The 15,066-nt window shown below is 30.4% G+C and overlaps 1 protein-coding gene across 1 annotated transcript in view; it reads left to right on the top strand.

Moving 5' to 3' along the window:
* The window catches only part of LOC127718071 (inversin-like), a 94,243-nt gene that overhangs the window by 75,377 nt on the left and 3,800 nt on the right, over positions 1-15,066 (top strand). Inside the window, exons 20-24 of the mRNA XM_052223971.1 lie at positions 4,180-4,317; positions 7,930-8,033; positions 8,349-8,435; positions 12,064-12,201; positions 13,242-13,374. Coding sequence (XP_052079931.1) covers positions 4,180-4,317; positions 7,930-8,033; positions 8,349-8,435; positions 12,064-12,201; positions 13,242-13,374 — 600 coding nt within the window. The remainder of the gene's footprint in view (positions 1-4,179; positions 4,318-7,929; positions 8,034-8,348; positions 8,436-12,063; positions 12,202-13,241; positions 13,375-15,066) is intronic.

The following is a 15,066-nucleotide window of genomic DNA, read 5'->3' as shown; positions in this document are numbered from 1 at the left end:
GGTCTACATTAAGGTCCAAAAGGGTCCAAAATTAAACTTTGTTTGATTTTAACAAAAATTGAATTCTTAGGATTCTTTGATATGCTGAATCTAAACATGTATTTAGATTTTTGATTATGGGCCCAGTTTTCAAGTTGGTCCAAATCGGGGTCCAAAATTAAACTTTGTTTGATTTCAACAAAAATTGAATATATGGGGTTCTTTGATATGCTGAATCTAACCATGTATTTAGATTTTTGATTTTTGGGCCCCATTATCAACTTTGTCCACATTGAGGTCAAAAGGGTCCAAAATTAAACTTTGTTTGATTTCATCAAAAATTGAATTCTTGGGGTTCTTTGATATGCTGAATCTAACCATGTATTTAGATTTTGGATATTGGACCATAATAGTTGAATGTCCAATTTAAAATTTTTAAGTTCTTAGACCACATTCATTCTGTGTCAGAAACCTATGCTGTGTCAAATATTTAATCACAATCCAAATTCAGAGCTGTATCCAGCTTGAATGTTGTGTCCATACTTGCCCCAACTGTTCAGGGTTCGACCTCTGCGGTCGTATCAAGCTGCGCCCTGCGGAGCATTTTATTAGTTTTCTGAAATGAGTTTGTCTATCTCTATTCAATTTATGAGTTTTGATTCTCCCTCTGGGATCTTTTGCCTCTTTTTGAAATGAATTGTTTAACCTTGAACTCTATGTCTTTGTGGTCTACATATGTTTTTGCAGAAAGATTAATGTTCATGATGTTTAGACCAAAAAAAGTTACGAAATTCAAAACCAAATAGTTCGTCGCTATGACAGCAATGCAAGGTTAAGCCATAAAGAAACCTGTTCTTTAATATTAAATGGGCCATTCTTTTCATTTTAAACTTTGATGAAATAACCACATTGTATTTTTGCCTGATTAAATCAAAATCTACGAACACATATTTTAACAAATACCTTGAACACTAGTTTCTAGTGTTTTCCTTTCATTAGTAATATTATAACGGATTATAATAAAGAATTATTTATTATTTGAACAAAATGTACTTGAGAGATAAATATCTTTTTAATCTCAGGTTCTGGGTTGAAATTGACAATTTAAATCTTATACTTATTGAAATTTTGATTTAACCCAGGTGCATATTACATAGCGAAATCCTTCATTTTATAAACGTGTTAGTTTTCAGTGAAAGTTTTATATATTATTGTACAAACATTAACAAATAAGTTGACAATTTGGAGCAAATTAATGTTATAAAACATGGCTGTGAATTGACACTGACACCTCTCTCCGGGAAACATAACTTTTAAGTAAGTGTCTATATATATTTATTCTAGTTTAGAAAATTCATTTCAAGACCAGCTTTGATTTTATCAAGGACTGGTGGTACTAAGTTGTGATAAATTGTCTCTATGGGCCTTTGGACCAATTATCTAAGCAAATGTAGCAAACCTTGTAGGCTTTTACATATTTTTATATTTCAATTGTGATTGTAGATTTGATCTAATGGATTAGATGAATTGGTGCCTTTGTATTTTTAATGGACTATAATTAGTTACTGAACATTGTATAAACACTTCATGTTTTTAACTGTCCCAAACACAAGATATTTTAATGAAAAATTGATAACTTCATTGTCTCTCAGTGGTGGAGATTTGTGAAAGTTTTCATGATGCATTAAGGATGTTTATATTTGCTATAAATTTTTAAATAGCACGCACAGAATATTTAAGTTTTGTTTCTGTGAGCATAAAATCAACACTTGCAGTATCAAGGGTAAGGAGAATTTAAGTTATAAAATGTAAATCAAGAAAGATGACACTTTTTACTTTAAAAATACACAATTGAATTAAATGTGATTAGCCTTCATTGTAATATAATCCAAAGTGATTTATAAGTCTATGATTTGAAAAGAATTTTAATTGAATGTTCTTTTGAATAGAAGGAAGCTTAGGTTTAAAGTCAATTTTGATTGCAAGACAAAGTATAAATTATGATGGTGTAGTGTTCTTAAGTTCTCAGTTGTTTGTTTGGACTGTAAAATTAGGGAGGAAATGTCTGACAAGTGAGTACTTAGTTGATATTGCAAAATATGCCTTGTTTTTGTGCTTAGTACAGGACCCCTTTCAACTGTTGTTTTTTTGCAATTTAACACTACTGTCCCTTGTTAGGGTAGGGTTGAGGTCTCTCAAACATGTTTAACCAGACTCCATTCTTTATATCCCTGTCTGTAATACAGTGGCAGTACGTTGGTTGTTGTATGCATAATTGTTTTTTTTTATTTATTGTGTTTTCTAAAAATCAGGCTATTGGTTTTCTCTTTGAATTGTTTCTCATTTTGTCATGATGCAGCCTTATATAACTTACTATCCTTATCCACTGGTCCATAATCATGGAAAGTTGTCTCTTAGGCAGTCATGCCACATCTCTTTATTCATATAGTCTGTTTGAACATCAATTCAAGAACCTGATCATAAATGTTTAAGAGATTGAGTGGGATTTAATCTGGGAATGATATATGATACTGCAATATATGTATTATTCCATGAGAAAAGGAGACCATGACAGCATAAATTTTAGAACAATTAAATTACAGATATTCTACAATTAAAAAAATTGTGAACAATAAAATTACAGATATACTCCAAATTAAATGGATCGCAAGGTATTTTGAACCAGGGGTATATTTGTTCACCTCTGCTTGTCCCAAAAGCTCACAATTTTCCTTGTCAATAAGATTCTCTTATATTAAATCACACTTCAAATGGGGTGCTGCAGATTCTTGGTGCATGTGGTATAGCTGTATTACAAACTTCGTGACTAGATTATTTTATTGAGTTATGTCACTAAGTGTCACCAACTGATGGACACTTGGTTTTCTCATTTTGATTTATCATTCTGAACATGCATGAAATATTTGCCACTGGATGTTAAGCAACCAACAATCATCCAATCGTTTTGATTTATCTTTGTGGGTTATTAAGTGGTAAATACATTTGTTCATTTTTTTTTTCATTTTTTCAGAGAAATGTTTGAATGTGATTATCTCCTCCTAATTTAAAAAAGTTGAATGAAAACAAAAGTATTTTGTAAAGTCAAAGGGAAATAATCCCTTTCAAATTTTTAGTTTGTCCAGTCAGAACAAAAAAATGGCAGATATCATATTTCCTTGGGTTCTAAAAAAATGTTTTTGGATAATTATAACATATTCCAGCATTTGATATCTCAGTATATTGATTCTGTTCATTTCAGATTTTTAATGGTTATAAAGTATTTTACCCCTAAAAAGAAAACAACAAAATCGAAACAAAGCTTGAAAATTCTAGTGTTCAGTTTTCAATATTAAGCAATTTGCTCATCTTTTGCCTGCCTTTGAAAAACTCTTTTCTGCAGTAGAACTCAAACCATACTAAAAAAAAACATAAATTGTTGTCAAAACTTATAAAATAAAATAAAATACCCCCTACAATGAAACAGCCCTATTTAAATAGGCTCACATGTTTTAAAGTATTTAATCATTCCTGGTTTATTTTTATGTAATATTACAAATAATACTATAAATATGCTTTAACAAAATCTTGTTAATACTTTTGTTAAAGATAAACATTTATATAAAGTCCCATTAGTGAATTAAATTTGTCTGAGGGGACTACATCAACCTAAGAGTTAAGGATTTAGTTAAAAATTATTAATGCATGTAAAATTAAAATCCATTTATATATGGTTTATAAGTCATATGTTTTATAATGGACCATTATAAAATATGACTAACCATGCCAGTGACTTTTTTTGCTAAATATTACAGCATCATAATTTGACACTTTAAAACAGGATATTGTACAAAAAAATATTTGCATATGATAATTCAAAGGTCCCATAAGCTAACAAATGTAAGTTGGCAGTAAAAAGATTTTTTTTAATGTGAAAGAGAATATGCATTTAGAACTATCTTATTTCAAAATCCTTGGCCTTTTGTGTCAGCCTGTACTTTTATCCAAATTCTCTGCAACAATTGTAAAAGTGCATTTTGGTATAATTAATTGTTTTCTGTTTTTAAAATTCTTTTTCACTTGTTTTTTTTTCAGGTAAAAGGTCATTGCAGATTTAAGCATTTTCAGATGACACGTACCTATGCTAACTTAAACAATAATAATGATACAAATTAAATAATGTTTACTTTTATATATTTTCAGATACAAGATGAGACAGTTTGGTATACTGACTGTAGCCAAGCAGTCCATACATCAACTACAGACACAGACTGGGGCTGAGGAATTCCAGAAACAAATAGCTGCCCTAACTATACAGCTAGCATGGAGGAAATATTACAGGTAATTATAATGTAGAGACATTCAGTGGCACTTACCCTGGGAAACAAATAGCTGCCCTTAATATACAGATAGCATGGAGGAAATATTACAGATAATTATTATGTATGGACACCCATGACACTTGCCTAGAAACAGATGTACCGAGGTAGACACATAGAGAAGATCTTATAATCCAGAAGTTACACATTATACTAAATATTCAAAATGAACAGGATCGCTGTTATCTAAATTCATTGCAGAATTGTATCTTGTATTAGGGAGATAAATCATACAAGTGTTTCAGGTGTATGCTTTTATAATTACAAGTTTTGTAGTATATAAAAATAAGGAGATGTGGTATGATTGCCAATGAGACAACTAATCACCAAAGTTCAAATAAAGTGGATGTAAGTAATTATAGGCAACTGTATGGCCTTCAACAAAAGAATCAGGCAGTAGTTGAAAACATGACAAACAAAAACCCACTCAAGTTAACATTAATTTATGTTCAAAATTTATAATGGTTCAAGATATAATTTGGTTTAAAGGGAGCTGACTCCGTAATTCGCTATCATTATAACCAAAAATTATCTAATACTTTCTCGGTTTACCAGACACGCAGAAACGAAAGACCTACCATTTCTAACTCACTCAGGATTAGGGTAACTTCAAAATAGTATGGTTAGGTCAGTTGGTATTTTTTGGCCATGTTTTGAAATTTTTCTTACAAAGACTGGCACTTAACTATGGATCAGTGCACCTTGAAATTTATTTCAACCTTCATGTTAGCATGCTATTCCATGTGATGCATTGCCACATCCACTGCTCATTAAATATCCAATTTACCAAATACTTATAGCAGAGGTAGCATTAGTGACCAAGAGCTCACAGTCCAACTTATTTTGTTTTTTCTGTTCAGTTGGGTTGCTGTTTCATTCATGTGTCCCCAAATTTAACCTTATTCATAAGTAGCTGCTAAATAATCCACATTAAAAATCAATTGTTCATCCTTTGAAGAGTGTCCTTTTTCTCTCTTTCATTGATTAAAAAGCTTTTAAATGTATTAATTACACCAAGTATATTATCGGATTACACTGTTCTTTAAAGACCATAATCAAATAAGAATTTCAATTGTGAAAATCAATATTTAAAAATCAGAGCATTCATTATGTTAAAGCCCTTATAATCTTATTGTTTCGGAACCCGTAATTTTTTTGTCATAATCCCATAGAAAGTTAAAATCACCTGTAGTAACTATGGGGTATTACGAGCTATTATATTGAATTTCTTTTGTGTGTTATTTTTGTTGGCAGAAGACAGTTTGTTTTCTTAATAGTTTCCATCATTAGCCATGGGAGATAATCTTGAGATTCAGGTTAGAATAATTTTTGCATTTGAAATATTTTATATATTCAATAATTCACTGATCTTTCTTTTTTCGTTTTCTTTCTGTAATATTGTGTCCATGTAGGTGGTAAAAACCAAAGGTCATTGCATTTCTTTGTAAAGTATAGATATTGTACTCTGGGCACTGCAGCATTTTTTATAGTAACTGTTTCAAGGTTAAGATTTATACTCGATCACATACAATCATCAAGGAATTATATTTGTCTTTATAGAATTTCATTTAGATATGCAACATTCTAAAATGCCTCATTAATATCTTACATACATGTATGTATCTAGTTTTAAAAAATCAACGAAGTTGTTGAGAACCTAAAACCACTGTGACTTTCTTTTTTTATGCTGAGTCTAAAGGAAAACTCCTAATTTCATAATAAAAGAGCTGTTGAAACAGCTTAACAAGTCTTTTTTTTTTAATTTCTTACTTTTCTAATGGAGATAGGCCATGGATTTTGGAATTCTGTAGTATTCCCCAATTTTGAAAAGATTTTCTGTCAGAGAATTACTCATAGATCTAGATCAAATCTGGTTAAACATTTCAGCATAGTATTACTAACTTAATTTTGTTGACAAATTGTCTAGAGCAAAAATATCTGAAAAATATTGGAGATACAACACTATAACAATATATTTCTCAGAATTTCTGGTGTCAAGCTAAATAAATAAGCTGCATTATAATGCAATTGGAAGTGTTGAGATAGAACAGTAAAATTCTGACAGATATTCGTTGAACGTATGAATCTTGCATTATAGTTACTTAGGGAGAACGATCATTGCACCTGAGTCTCAATATTAAAGCTTTCTCTATTTTTATCAAAAGTCAACATAGATCACTATAGGACTCCCACAACACAATGTTGTCTGTAGAAGTTGATTTAATTATGGTGCAATTCCATCGTTGAAGATGGCTGTAATTGTTTCATTCAACCAAACAAACAATGACTAGAAGTTAAGGAAATAAAGGAAGCAACTAGAAATATGACAATTGTCAGACATCTGCAATGTGATAAATTTTATCAAAGTGACAACCTATCTAGTGACAATGAATTTTCAATCAAAAGCAGAAGACTTTGATGAAGGAAATTTGGGTTGTCATGTGGGTCATAATACTATTGTCATCCTCATTAGGGGGGCCTCAGCGGCCGAGTAGTCTTAGGTAGTCAAACTACAGAATCACTGGCCTGTCAACACTGAGGTTGTGAGTTCGAATCCTTCACATGGCAGATGGGCTTAACTCCAATCTTAATTGACTAGGATTGTCAATTTTCCTTCTGAAGGTCAGTGGTTTTCTTGGGCACTCCAGCTTCCTCCACCAATAAGAACTGACCGCCAAGAAATAGCACAATAGTGCTGAAAGTGGAGATAAACACCAATCAATCAATCAATCATCCTCATTATGTGAATTTATGATGATGTTAAAGGAAACCTTACAATTATCAACCAGGTGTGTCCGTAATTTGGATCAATCAGAAATATTCCTCAATACTGATTTTTATCAAATAGCAAGTTTTAACATTTTCATCATTTTTTCTTACTGACAAATAGTTCATAACTATAAATGAGGAAACATAAAATTACTTTAATGTACTTTTTTTGTTAGATTCATTTACAATGAACATTGATTTATCAGTTTAATTTGAACCAATTAGTTATATAAGATTGATTTTTACCTAATGACATGAAAAATGAACAATGTTTTCTCTGTCATTAATTGGTTATATTAAGCGGGTTTTAAATTATTCATAATGACATATGTTTGATTAGAAAAAAAAGTTGCCATACAGGTATGATAATTTGTTGTTTAATTTGCTGTAATGATTTTTAATGCTTCTGTGTAATTCGGTGGATTTGATATATTTCATTCCAGATTCTATTAGTCCAAGATTAATTGTTTTGACGGATAGTTTTCATGAATGACTTCCACCGGATGTATATTTGGAGCTAATGCCAATTATTCAAGAGACTAATTTTTTTTTGTGAGATCATAGGATAAAGGAGTTGCATCATGTGCATATAATACACAATGCATGACTGATTTCAGTACCTCTATTTGATTTATTACACGCATTGGAAGTTTTAGGGTATGCTGGAAACAACCTACATGTCTGTCCCTGATCTATGACAGTTCCTAAGTCTGAAATTCTTTTTTTAAATGATTCACAGCTGCTTGTATATGTTTAGGAAAACTGATTAAGATATGTAAGATTATATTTCTAATTTGTATTTTAGACGTAAACTTCTGAGGTCATTGACACCAAACAGAAGACAGCTCCATCTGTGGGATCCAGAGGTGATCGCCATGAAGCAAAAAGCTCTAGTCAAACAAATTTATGGTGAGTAATCTCCCTTTACCTCCATTCCTTGTATGATTTGTTACCATAATTATAAGCAATGCATAGTTAATTTGTCATTAAACTATTTACATGGGAGCTAATGTTGGACCATAAATTATTGTTTATTCTTGCATTTTTAGTAAAAAGTTCATATTCATTCTAAAGACCCATATAAAGGGAAAGCAACTCTTGGAGATGGGAAACAGAGATGTATATAATTTATTATAAACTACAAATTTAAAATGATTATTAATGTTTGTAACTTTTAGAAGTATTTCAGCCACTATATGTTTAATGTAGTAAATGTTTTTGTAGGTGAAGCACCACCAGTACCTTTTTGGCACCCAGCTCCCAAAAAACCTGCTAGACCTTACTGGTCAAAATGGGTACCATCAGCAGCAGGTAGGTGAATTTATTATAGTTATGACCTGAAAATTAAAAAATATTGTACACTTTTACAGATCGGTACTATCAGCAGCTGGTAAAACATGTTTAAAAATACCATTGAAAGTTTACTATCTGATTGTTAGGTGTATTTTTCACCACTTGTTCTATTCCCAATGACTGCCATGGTGGTATCGTGGTATGCTTCCTCAAATGTGGGAGGTCATGGGCTCTATTCCCAGCTGGGTCAAACATAAGACTTGATGTTTCGCTTCTTTGCTAAGAACACAGCATTTAGGGATAAGAGTAAGACTGGTTTTATACGGCTACTTTTTTTTAACTAGTATGTCAAAAATTTACACTCAGCTTTTTGGCATAGTACAAAGCAGGGTTCATATTCTCATTATTTTCTCTTCCTGATATTCCTGTAGTATTTGCCATCAATCAATACATCCATTATTCAATAGTAATCTTAAATGAGTTATATATTATCTATTTGTTGTTTGTCTGATATTCATAGAATACAATATACCATATATCTTGAAATTTTCTCATGTGCCCAATTTCTGTTATTTTCACAGAAGACATTTTATTGAAGAATTTACCCAACAAGACATTTAAATGCAATGTTCAAAACTCTGAAATATGAAAACGAAAATTTAGCTGACCCTTTTAAGATCCAAACTGCGAATTAAAAAAAAATCTGATAAATGGAAGCTGTTGTAATCTGTAAGAGGATAAAACTTCCAAGTTTACATACATGATTTTTCCAAACTGAATCTCTTTTATATTAACTCATTATTGTTTTTCTAGCAGACAACAGTTGGACCGTATTTAATCTGATACTGATGATTAAGAATTAGAGAATCGCCTATAGCTAATATTAGCTATAAACCAATAATTTATATCCTGCTATGCCTTGATGGAGTGGTTATTTTTTGTCTACCACAATCAATAACTTATTATTGAATCATGTGAATTGTCGGTGGATGAAAATTTTCAATGTTTCTCACATTCTTCCGATTTGTAAATCTTATTAATAAAAAGAGATGATCATGTGGTGAACATGTATGTAAGAACATCACATTCAAGGTACAGTCGTAGGTCAAAAGTGTTTCACCTATCAGAACTTCCCCTATCATTTCATATACATATAAAAACACATTTTTAGTAAAAATTCTACTGAAGATATTTCTTGTCAGAATAGAATGATTTTTGTTTTCATTAAATACAGTAATGTCTGCAGTTTCTTGCAATAGTTATGAAATATATTTATGATTTATACTTTTAGGGAATTCACTGTAAAGACAAACAGGAATTTTTGCACTAAAAAAAATCATATGGCTATATATGAAAAAATGACACTTCATTTTAATATTTGCATACAAATCAAGATTTTTCAGTAATGACATGACAAAAATATTTCATAATAACCATTAAAAAACTGTACACATTTACAAGTTAAAATAAATTAGTTTTTATACGCCCGCCCGTCAATTTTACGGGACGTATTATGGTATACAAATGTCCGGTGTCCGTCTGTCTGGCCGGCGTAAACATGTCGCACCGTAACTTGAGAATGACTTATCAAAATTTCATGAAACTTAACATAGTTGTTTCTTATGATGGTCAAACGATCTGTATACTTTTTGGTGAAAATAAGATTAAAACTTTTTGAGTTACGGGACTTAGTAACTAAAACAGGTGTGTGTTTTTTTTCTCTTGTCGCGCCGTATCTCAAAAACAATTTATGATTATTGCTTAAAACTTTACACACTTCTTAGTTATATTAATCTTAAGATCTGTATACTTTTTGGTGATGATTCCAAATTTTATTTTAGAGATATTGAGTATTTTGTTAAAAAAGGGGGAGGGGTTTTTCACATGTCCTGCCGTATCTCAAAAACAGTTTATGATTATTGCTTAAAACTTTACACACTTCTTAGTTATATTAATCTTAAGATCTGTATACTTTTTGGTGATGATTCAAAATTTTGTTTTTGAGTTATTGAGTATTTTGTAAAAAAAGGGGGAGGGGTTTTTCACATGTCGCGCCGTATCTCAAAAACGATTTATGATTATTGCTTGAAATTTTACACACTTCTTAGTTATATTAATCTGAAGATCTGTAAACTTTTTGGTTTTGATTCAAAATTTTATTTTTGAGATATTGATTTTTTTTTTTTTTAAAAGGGGGGTTTTCACATGTCCCCCCGTATCTCAAAAACGATTTATGATTATTGCTTAAAATTTTACACACTTCTTAGTTAAATTAATCTAAAGATCTGTATACTTTTTGGTTTTGATTCAAAATTTTATTTTAGAGATATTGAGTTTTTTGTTTAAAAAAAAGGGGGTTTTCGCATGTCACGCGGTATGTCAGAAACTATTTATGCTTATTGCATAAAAATTCACACACAAGACGACGGGCGTATCATGCGCTCATGGCGCAGCTGTTTATTCACAATGTTTTTAAAAATGTGTTTTTATATGAAATTGTAGGGAAATTTCCAATAGGTGAAACACTTTTGACCTAAGACTGTAGTATGGGGGTCTTTTGCCATCTTGGATTGTAAAAAAGTCGAAAATGATCGGTACAGATAAAAAGGGTAAAAGAAGTTCTTTGAATAGTTGGTCTTCCTCCTTTTAATCTCTAATCAGTGGTGGAATAATGAAAGGTGCAGAGAAGATGGCCATATTAATAATAAGCTCAGGAAAGATGTTAATTATTTTGAATATCTTAAACTCTAAATATACAACGAAAAAGCATAAATTACATGTCATTGTAAAGTTATAGGAAGGAAGATTGTTTCATTTTAAGATGGCTGTTTTGATTGTACAATTTGAAAAAATACACATTTATATCCTTGCCACTGGTTAAATGGATAAATTAATTTGTAAAATGAAATCTTGGTTGGTCTGAAAGTTCAATTTATAATGGGTAGATAATTATTATATTTATTTTACCCCCACTTTAAAAGTGGGGTTTATATTGCAATTACCTTGTCCGTCTTGTTGATCCTACAAATACTTTCGTACACTTTTTTTAGAAACTACATAACAGAATGACGTCAAATATGGTCAGAAGCATGACAGTGATGATATGTAACGTGTGAGCACTTTTCAGAGCTGTCATACCTACTTTCCATTTGCCAATACTTTGAATTGTTCAATACATTGAATGAACGTAAAAAAATTCTACACACTTTTCTCAGGAACTACTGTAAATTCAGAAATTATTGCGATGTTTTTATTATTGCGAAAAATGCGACAAGGTTATAATCGCAATAATTTAAACTTGCATTTTGAAATTTTTTATATGAATTAAGATTTTTCTCAAAGATTAAAATCGCATTTTAGTCTAAAATGCCAAAATCGCAATAATGAATACACTCAGTAATTTCTGAATTTACAGTACTTAACAGAATGATGTCATATTTTGTTAGCTGTTCAATAGTGATGAGTTTTAATGTGTGTGCCCTTATTCAGATCTGTTTAATAGACACCTTCCTATTTTTTTTATACTTTGAATTATGAAAGGGGTATGCTTAGCATGACAACACATTCATTCTTTTATTGTAACTGAATTTTTATGATTTACTGCCATGTTAAATGATTTCACTGTTACAGATTTTGTACTTTTCAGCCTTGTCATATAATTTTGCTGTTGATCGTTACCATCCTCTTGTCTCCAAGAAAGGATTTCTTCCTTCACCGTTTATTGACCCTCAGGGATATCCTAAAAACTTTGATTGGAATCCATTAGAAGATGAAGATTTAGCAAGTAAGTACCATAGTTCTCTCCCTTTTATAGCTCACTTTAGATAATAGAGCACTGGTTCTATAATTCTGTATAATGTCTGTTGTTTTTCCCTCATTTTTTTCTTATCTGTTTGCATACACAACTGCTTACAATCCATTTTCACCATTCAGCACTTTTACCACTAATTTGAGACTAGACCTGAAGCTCAGAAAAGGCTGCGGTTGGCATAAAAGATATTATTGAGCATGAAACTGCAAAAAGTACTATTTTTTTTTTCATATATTATGTTGAAAATTATAAGTTAAAAGGAATACAAATTATGTCATTACATTGAAATGGACTTATTTCGCCTGAAATGACTAATTTACAGCATTACCCAAGAAGATTTTTTAATACTCACATGAACTTTTTTGTATAATACATCTTGTAGTAAAATGATCTTTCAGGATTGATAGCTATAGTCCTATAAAAGCAGTTGCTTTCTTCAAAATATATATGACAAGATCTCAAAATGAAGTTATTTTTTCAATCTTTTACTTTTTTCTTCAATTACAAAAAGTTTGAAGGCTTTAAAGGAAATTATGGAAGACAAAATTCAAAATAAAGATTCTGATATTAGTCAGTTTTTTTTGGGGGGAGGGGGGAGGTAAAATTTTACACAATTGATTTCTTAACTTACAGATGTAGATAGACATTGATGTCCTACTAAACATTTAAACAAATGAAAACTAAATCTTTCCATAAAGTCTTAGCATAAGTTTATATTTTCACATCAATTTCAGGTATATACTGATATATTATATGGTGGAATTTTGATTATAAGTTAAAGTTTCTCTCTGCTTTATTTAATTTTTGAAATTCGCCTAAAATTTATTCTGGTGTTTAATAACTTAAAACTTATCTAATCCCTAATGCAAATCTTAATATTTGTATTTTAAAGTTCCTGAATAACCGATGTAACTCAAACTAAAAGGCATTTATAATAAGAAGTTATTGAAAAGACATGTAGTTTCTCCTTATAAATAGAAAAGGCTGATTTGACCTGATTGTGAACTTTGTAGTATTATCTATTGACGAGGAAAGTAGCACTAGTCTATTTATAAATAGTCGTGGCACAAGTCGTTGCAGCAGTTCGCTAAGCTACAGGAGAAGCAGTAGTCGATGTAGTAGCTTTAGCAACCATAGACCTAGGAGGTATAAAAAGAAAGCTGCTGTGACCTAGTTTTGTTTTTGAAGTGTTTTAAAGTAGAGTTAGGTGATTGAATTATGATTAAAAAAAATTAAATGATGATTGTTGTAATCTAATTTTTTTTTTGGAAGTTTATGTTTTTGCCTGTAATTTTACCTAACTAAAGTTTGCTTTACTAAGACAATGTAAAAAAAGATTATTTTTTTATTAAGTTTGAACAGTGATGTGACTCATTAATATAATATTAGTAGGTTTTGTGATATGAGATGCTGCTTCATAATATTTTTACGGTCAGCTGTAATAATAGCATTGTATTTGCTGTAGATTGAAACTAACCACATTTTGTTTTGTTACATGTCCACATGTACAGTTTGATAACACATTTAAGCCAAAAACATGAAAGGTTTTTAGTTCTGAATAATATGATCCTTGCGGTATTTTTTATTCCTAATCCAAATAACATGAAGACTTGGAGCCTCTAGTTCTCTTTCATTTACAGATCTATTTATAGTTAGACTATTGCCTCGAAGCATTTTGTATTATATCCTTTATGATCAGGCAGAAATTATCAATAGATAGATGAAAAAGTTTCATCAAATTTTATGCAAAATTAAACATTCACTGATTCAACAAATTGTGTTTTTATCAGTCCATCAACTTTTCATGTTAACTTAAAGAAATATGCAACAATGTGGCTTTGATTTGTTATCAATGTTTTACAATAAAAAAAAACTGCTATAGTTAACTTGATTTTATTATATCAATATCATTATTAATTCCTTGCACATGTCTATTTATATTCATAATATGTAACATGGGCTGATGATTGGTGTATTCCTATTTATATAATAGCCGACTATACGGTATGGGTTTTTGTCATTGTTGAAGGCAGTACGGTTGCCTATAATTGCTTTCATCCTCTTCATTTGAACTTTGGTGGATAGTTCATCTCCTTATTTTTATATTAATTGAAATAATACAACAATCAATATAAATCATAAAAAAATGCCAAAAAAACTGATATTACTTCTTTATCTAATACAAATACATGTATGTTAATATGTCATTAAATGTTATTGTCCAGTATATGTAATATTTGCTGCTGGAAGTAAACACCAATCAACAAATTTTAGAACACCATTAGTTAATATTTTGAATTGTTTTAAACCTCTGGAACTATGAATTTTTAGAAAAATCATTTTATGTTTTGCTGATGTGTCCTTATTCTTATCACGTAAAATATGAAGTTTCTACTGAATACAAAGGAGAAGTAGGGATATGATATATAATTGTTAAATTAGCATGACTGTTAAAGCACAGAAAATCTTCATGGTATAAACTCATGATATTAACATTATGGTTCATCCTTATAACAAAACCATGACTGTCTTTTGCATTTTCTGCCTCTGGTGTAAGTAGTTTCTACTTAATTGAACAATATTAATTAATTTGCTGAGATCCTAGAAATAAAACTGTTTTTTGTCCAAATCTAATAAGCATTCATTAAAATTATCATGATATAAGGGTATGCAAGTGATGTCAGTAGTTTGTAAAGTGGGGCTCAGCTGGATAATTTTTAGTAGACATATTAATTGCTTCAAAGTTATGTTTTACCACAAACATTGTATATTAAGTTTAATGGACTTCAGGCATGTATTTGGATTTTAATAGGATAAATGGGAAATTGAAAATCCAAG

The sequence above is a fragment of the Mytilus californianus genome, unplaced genomic scaffold, assembly GCF_021869535.1.
Source record: "Mytilus californianus isolate M0D057914Y unplaced genomic scaffold, xbMytCali1.0.p SCAF_10, whole genome shotgun sequence".
In the NCBI taxonomy this organism is placed as follows: Eukaryota; Metazoa; Mollusca; class Bivalvia; order Mytilida; family Mytilidae; genus Mytilus; species Mytilus californianus.
The sequence above is the reverse complement of the archived record's forward strand: the minus strand, read 5'-3'. Positions and strand labels throughout refer to the sequence as shown.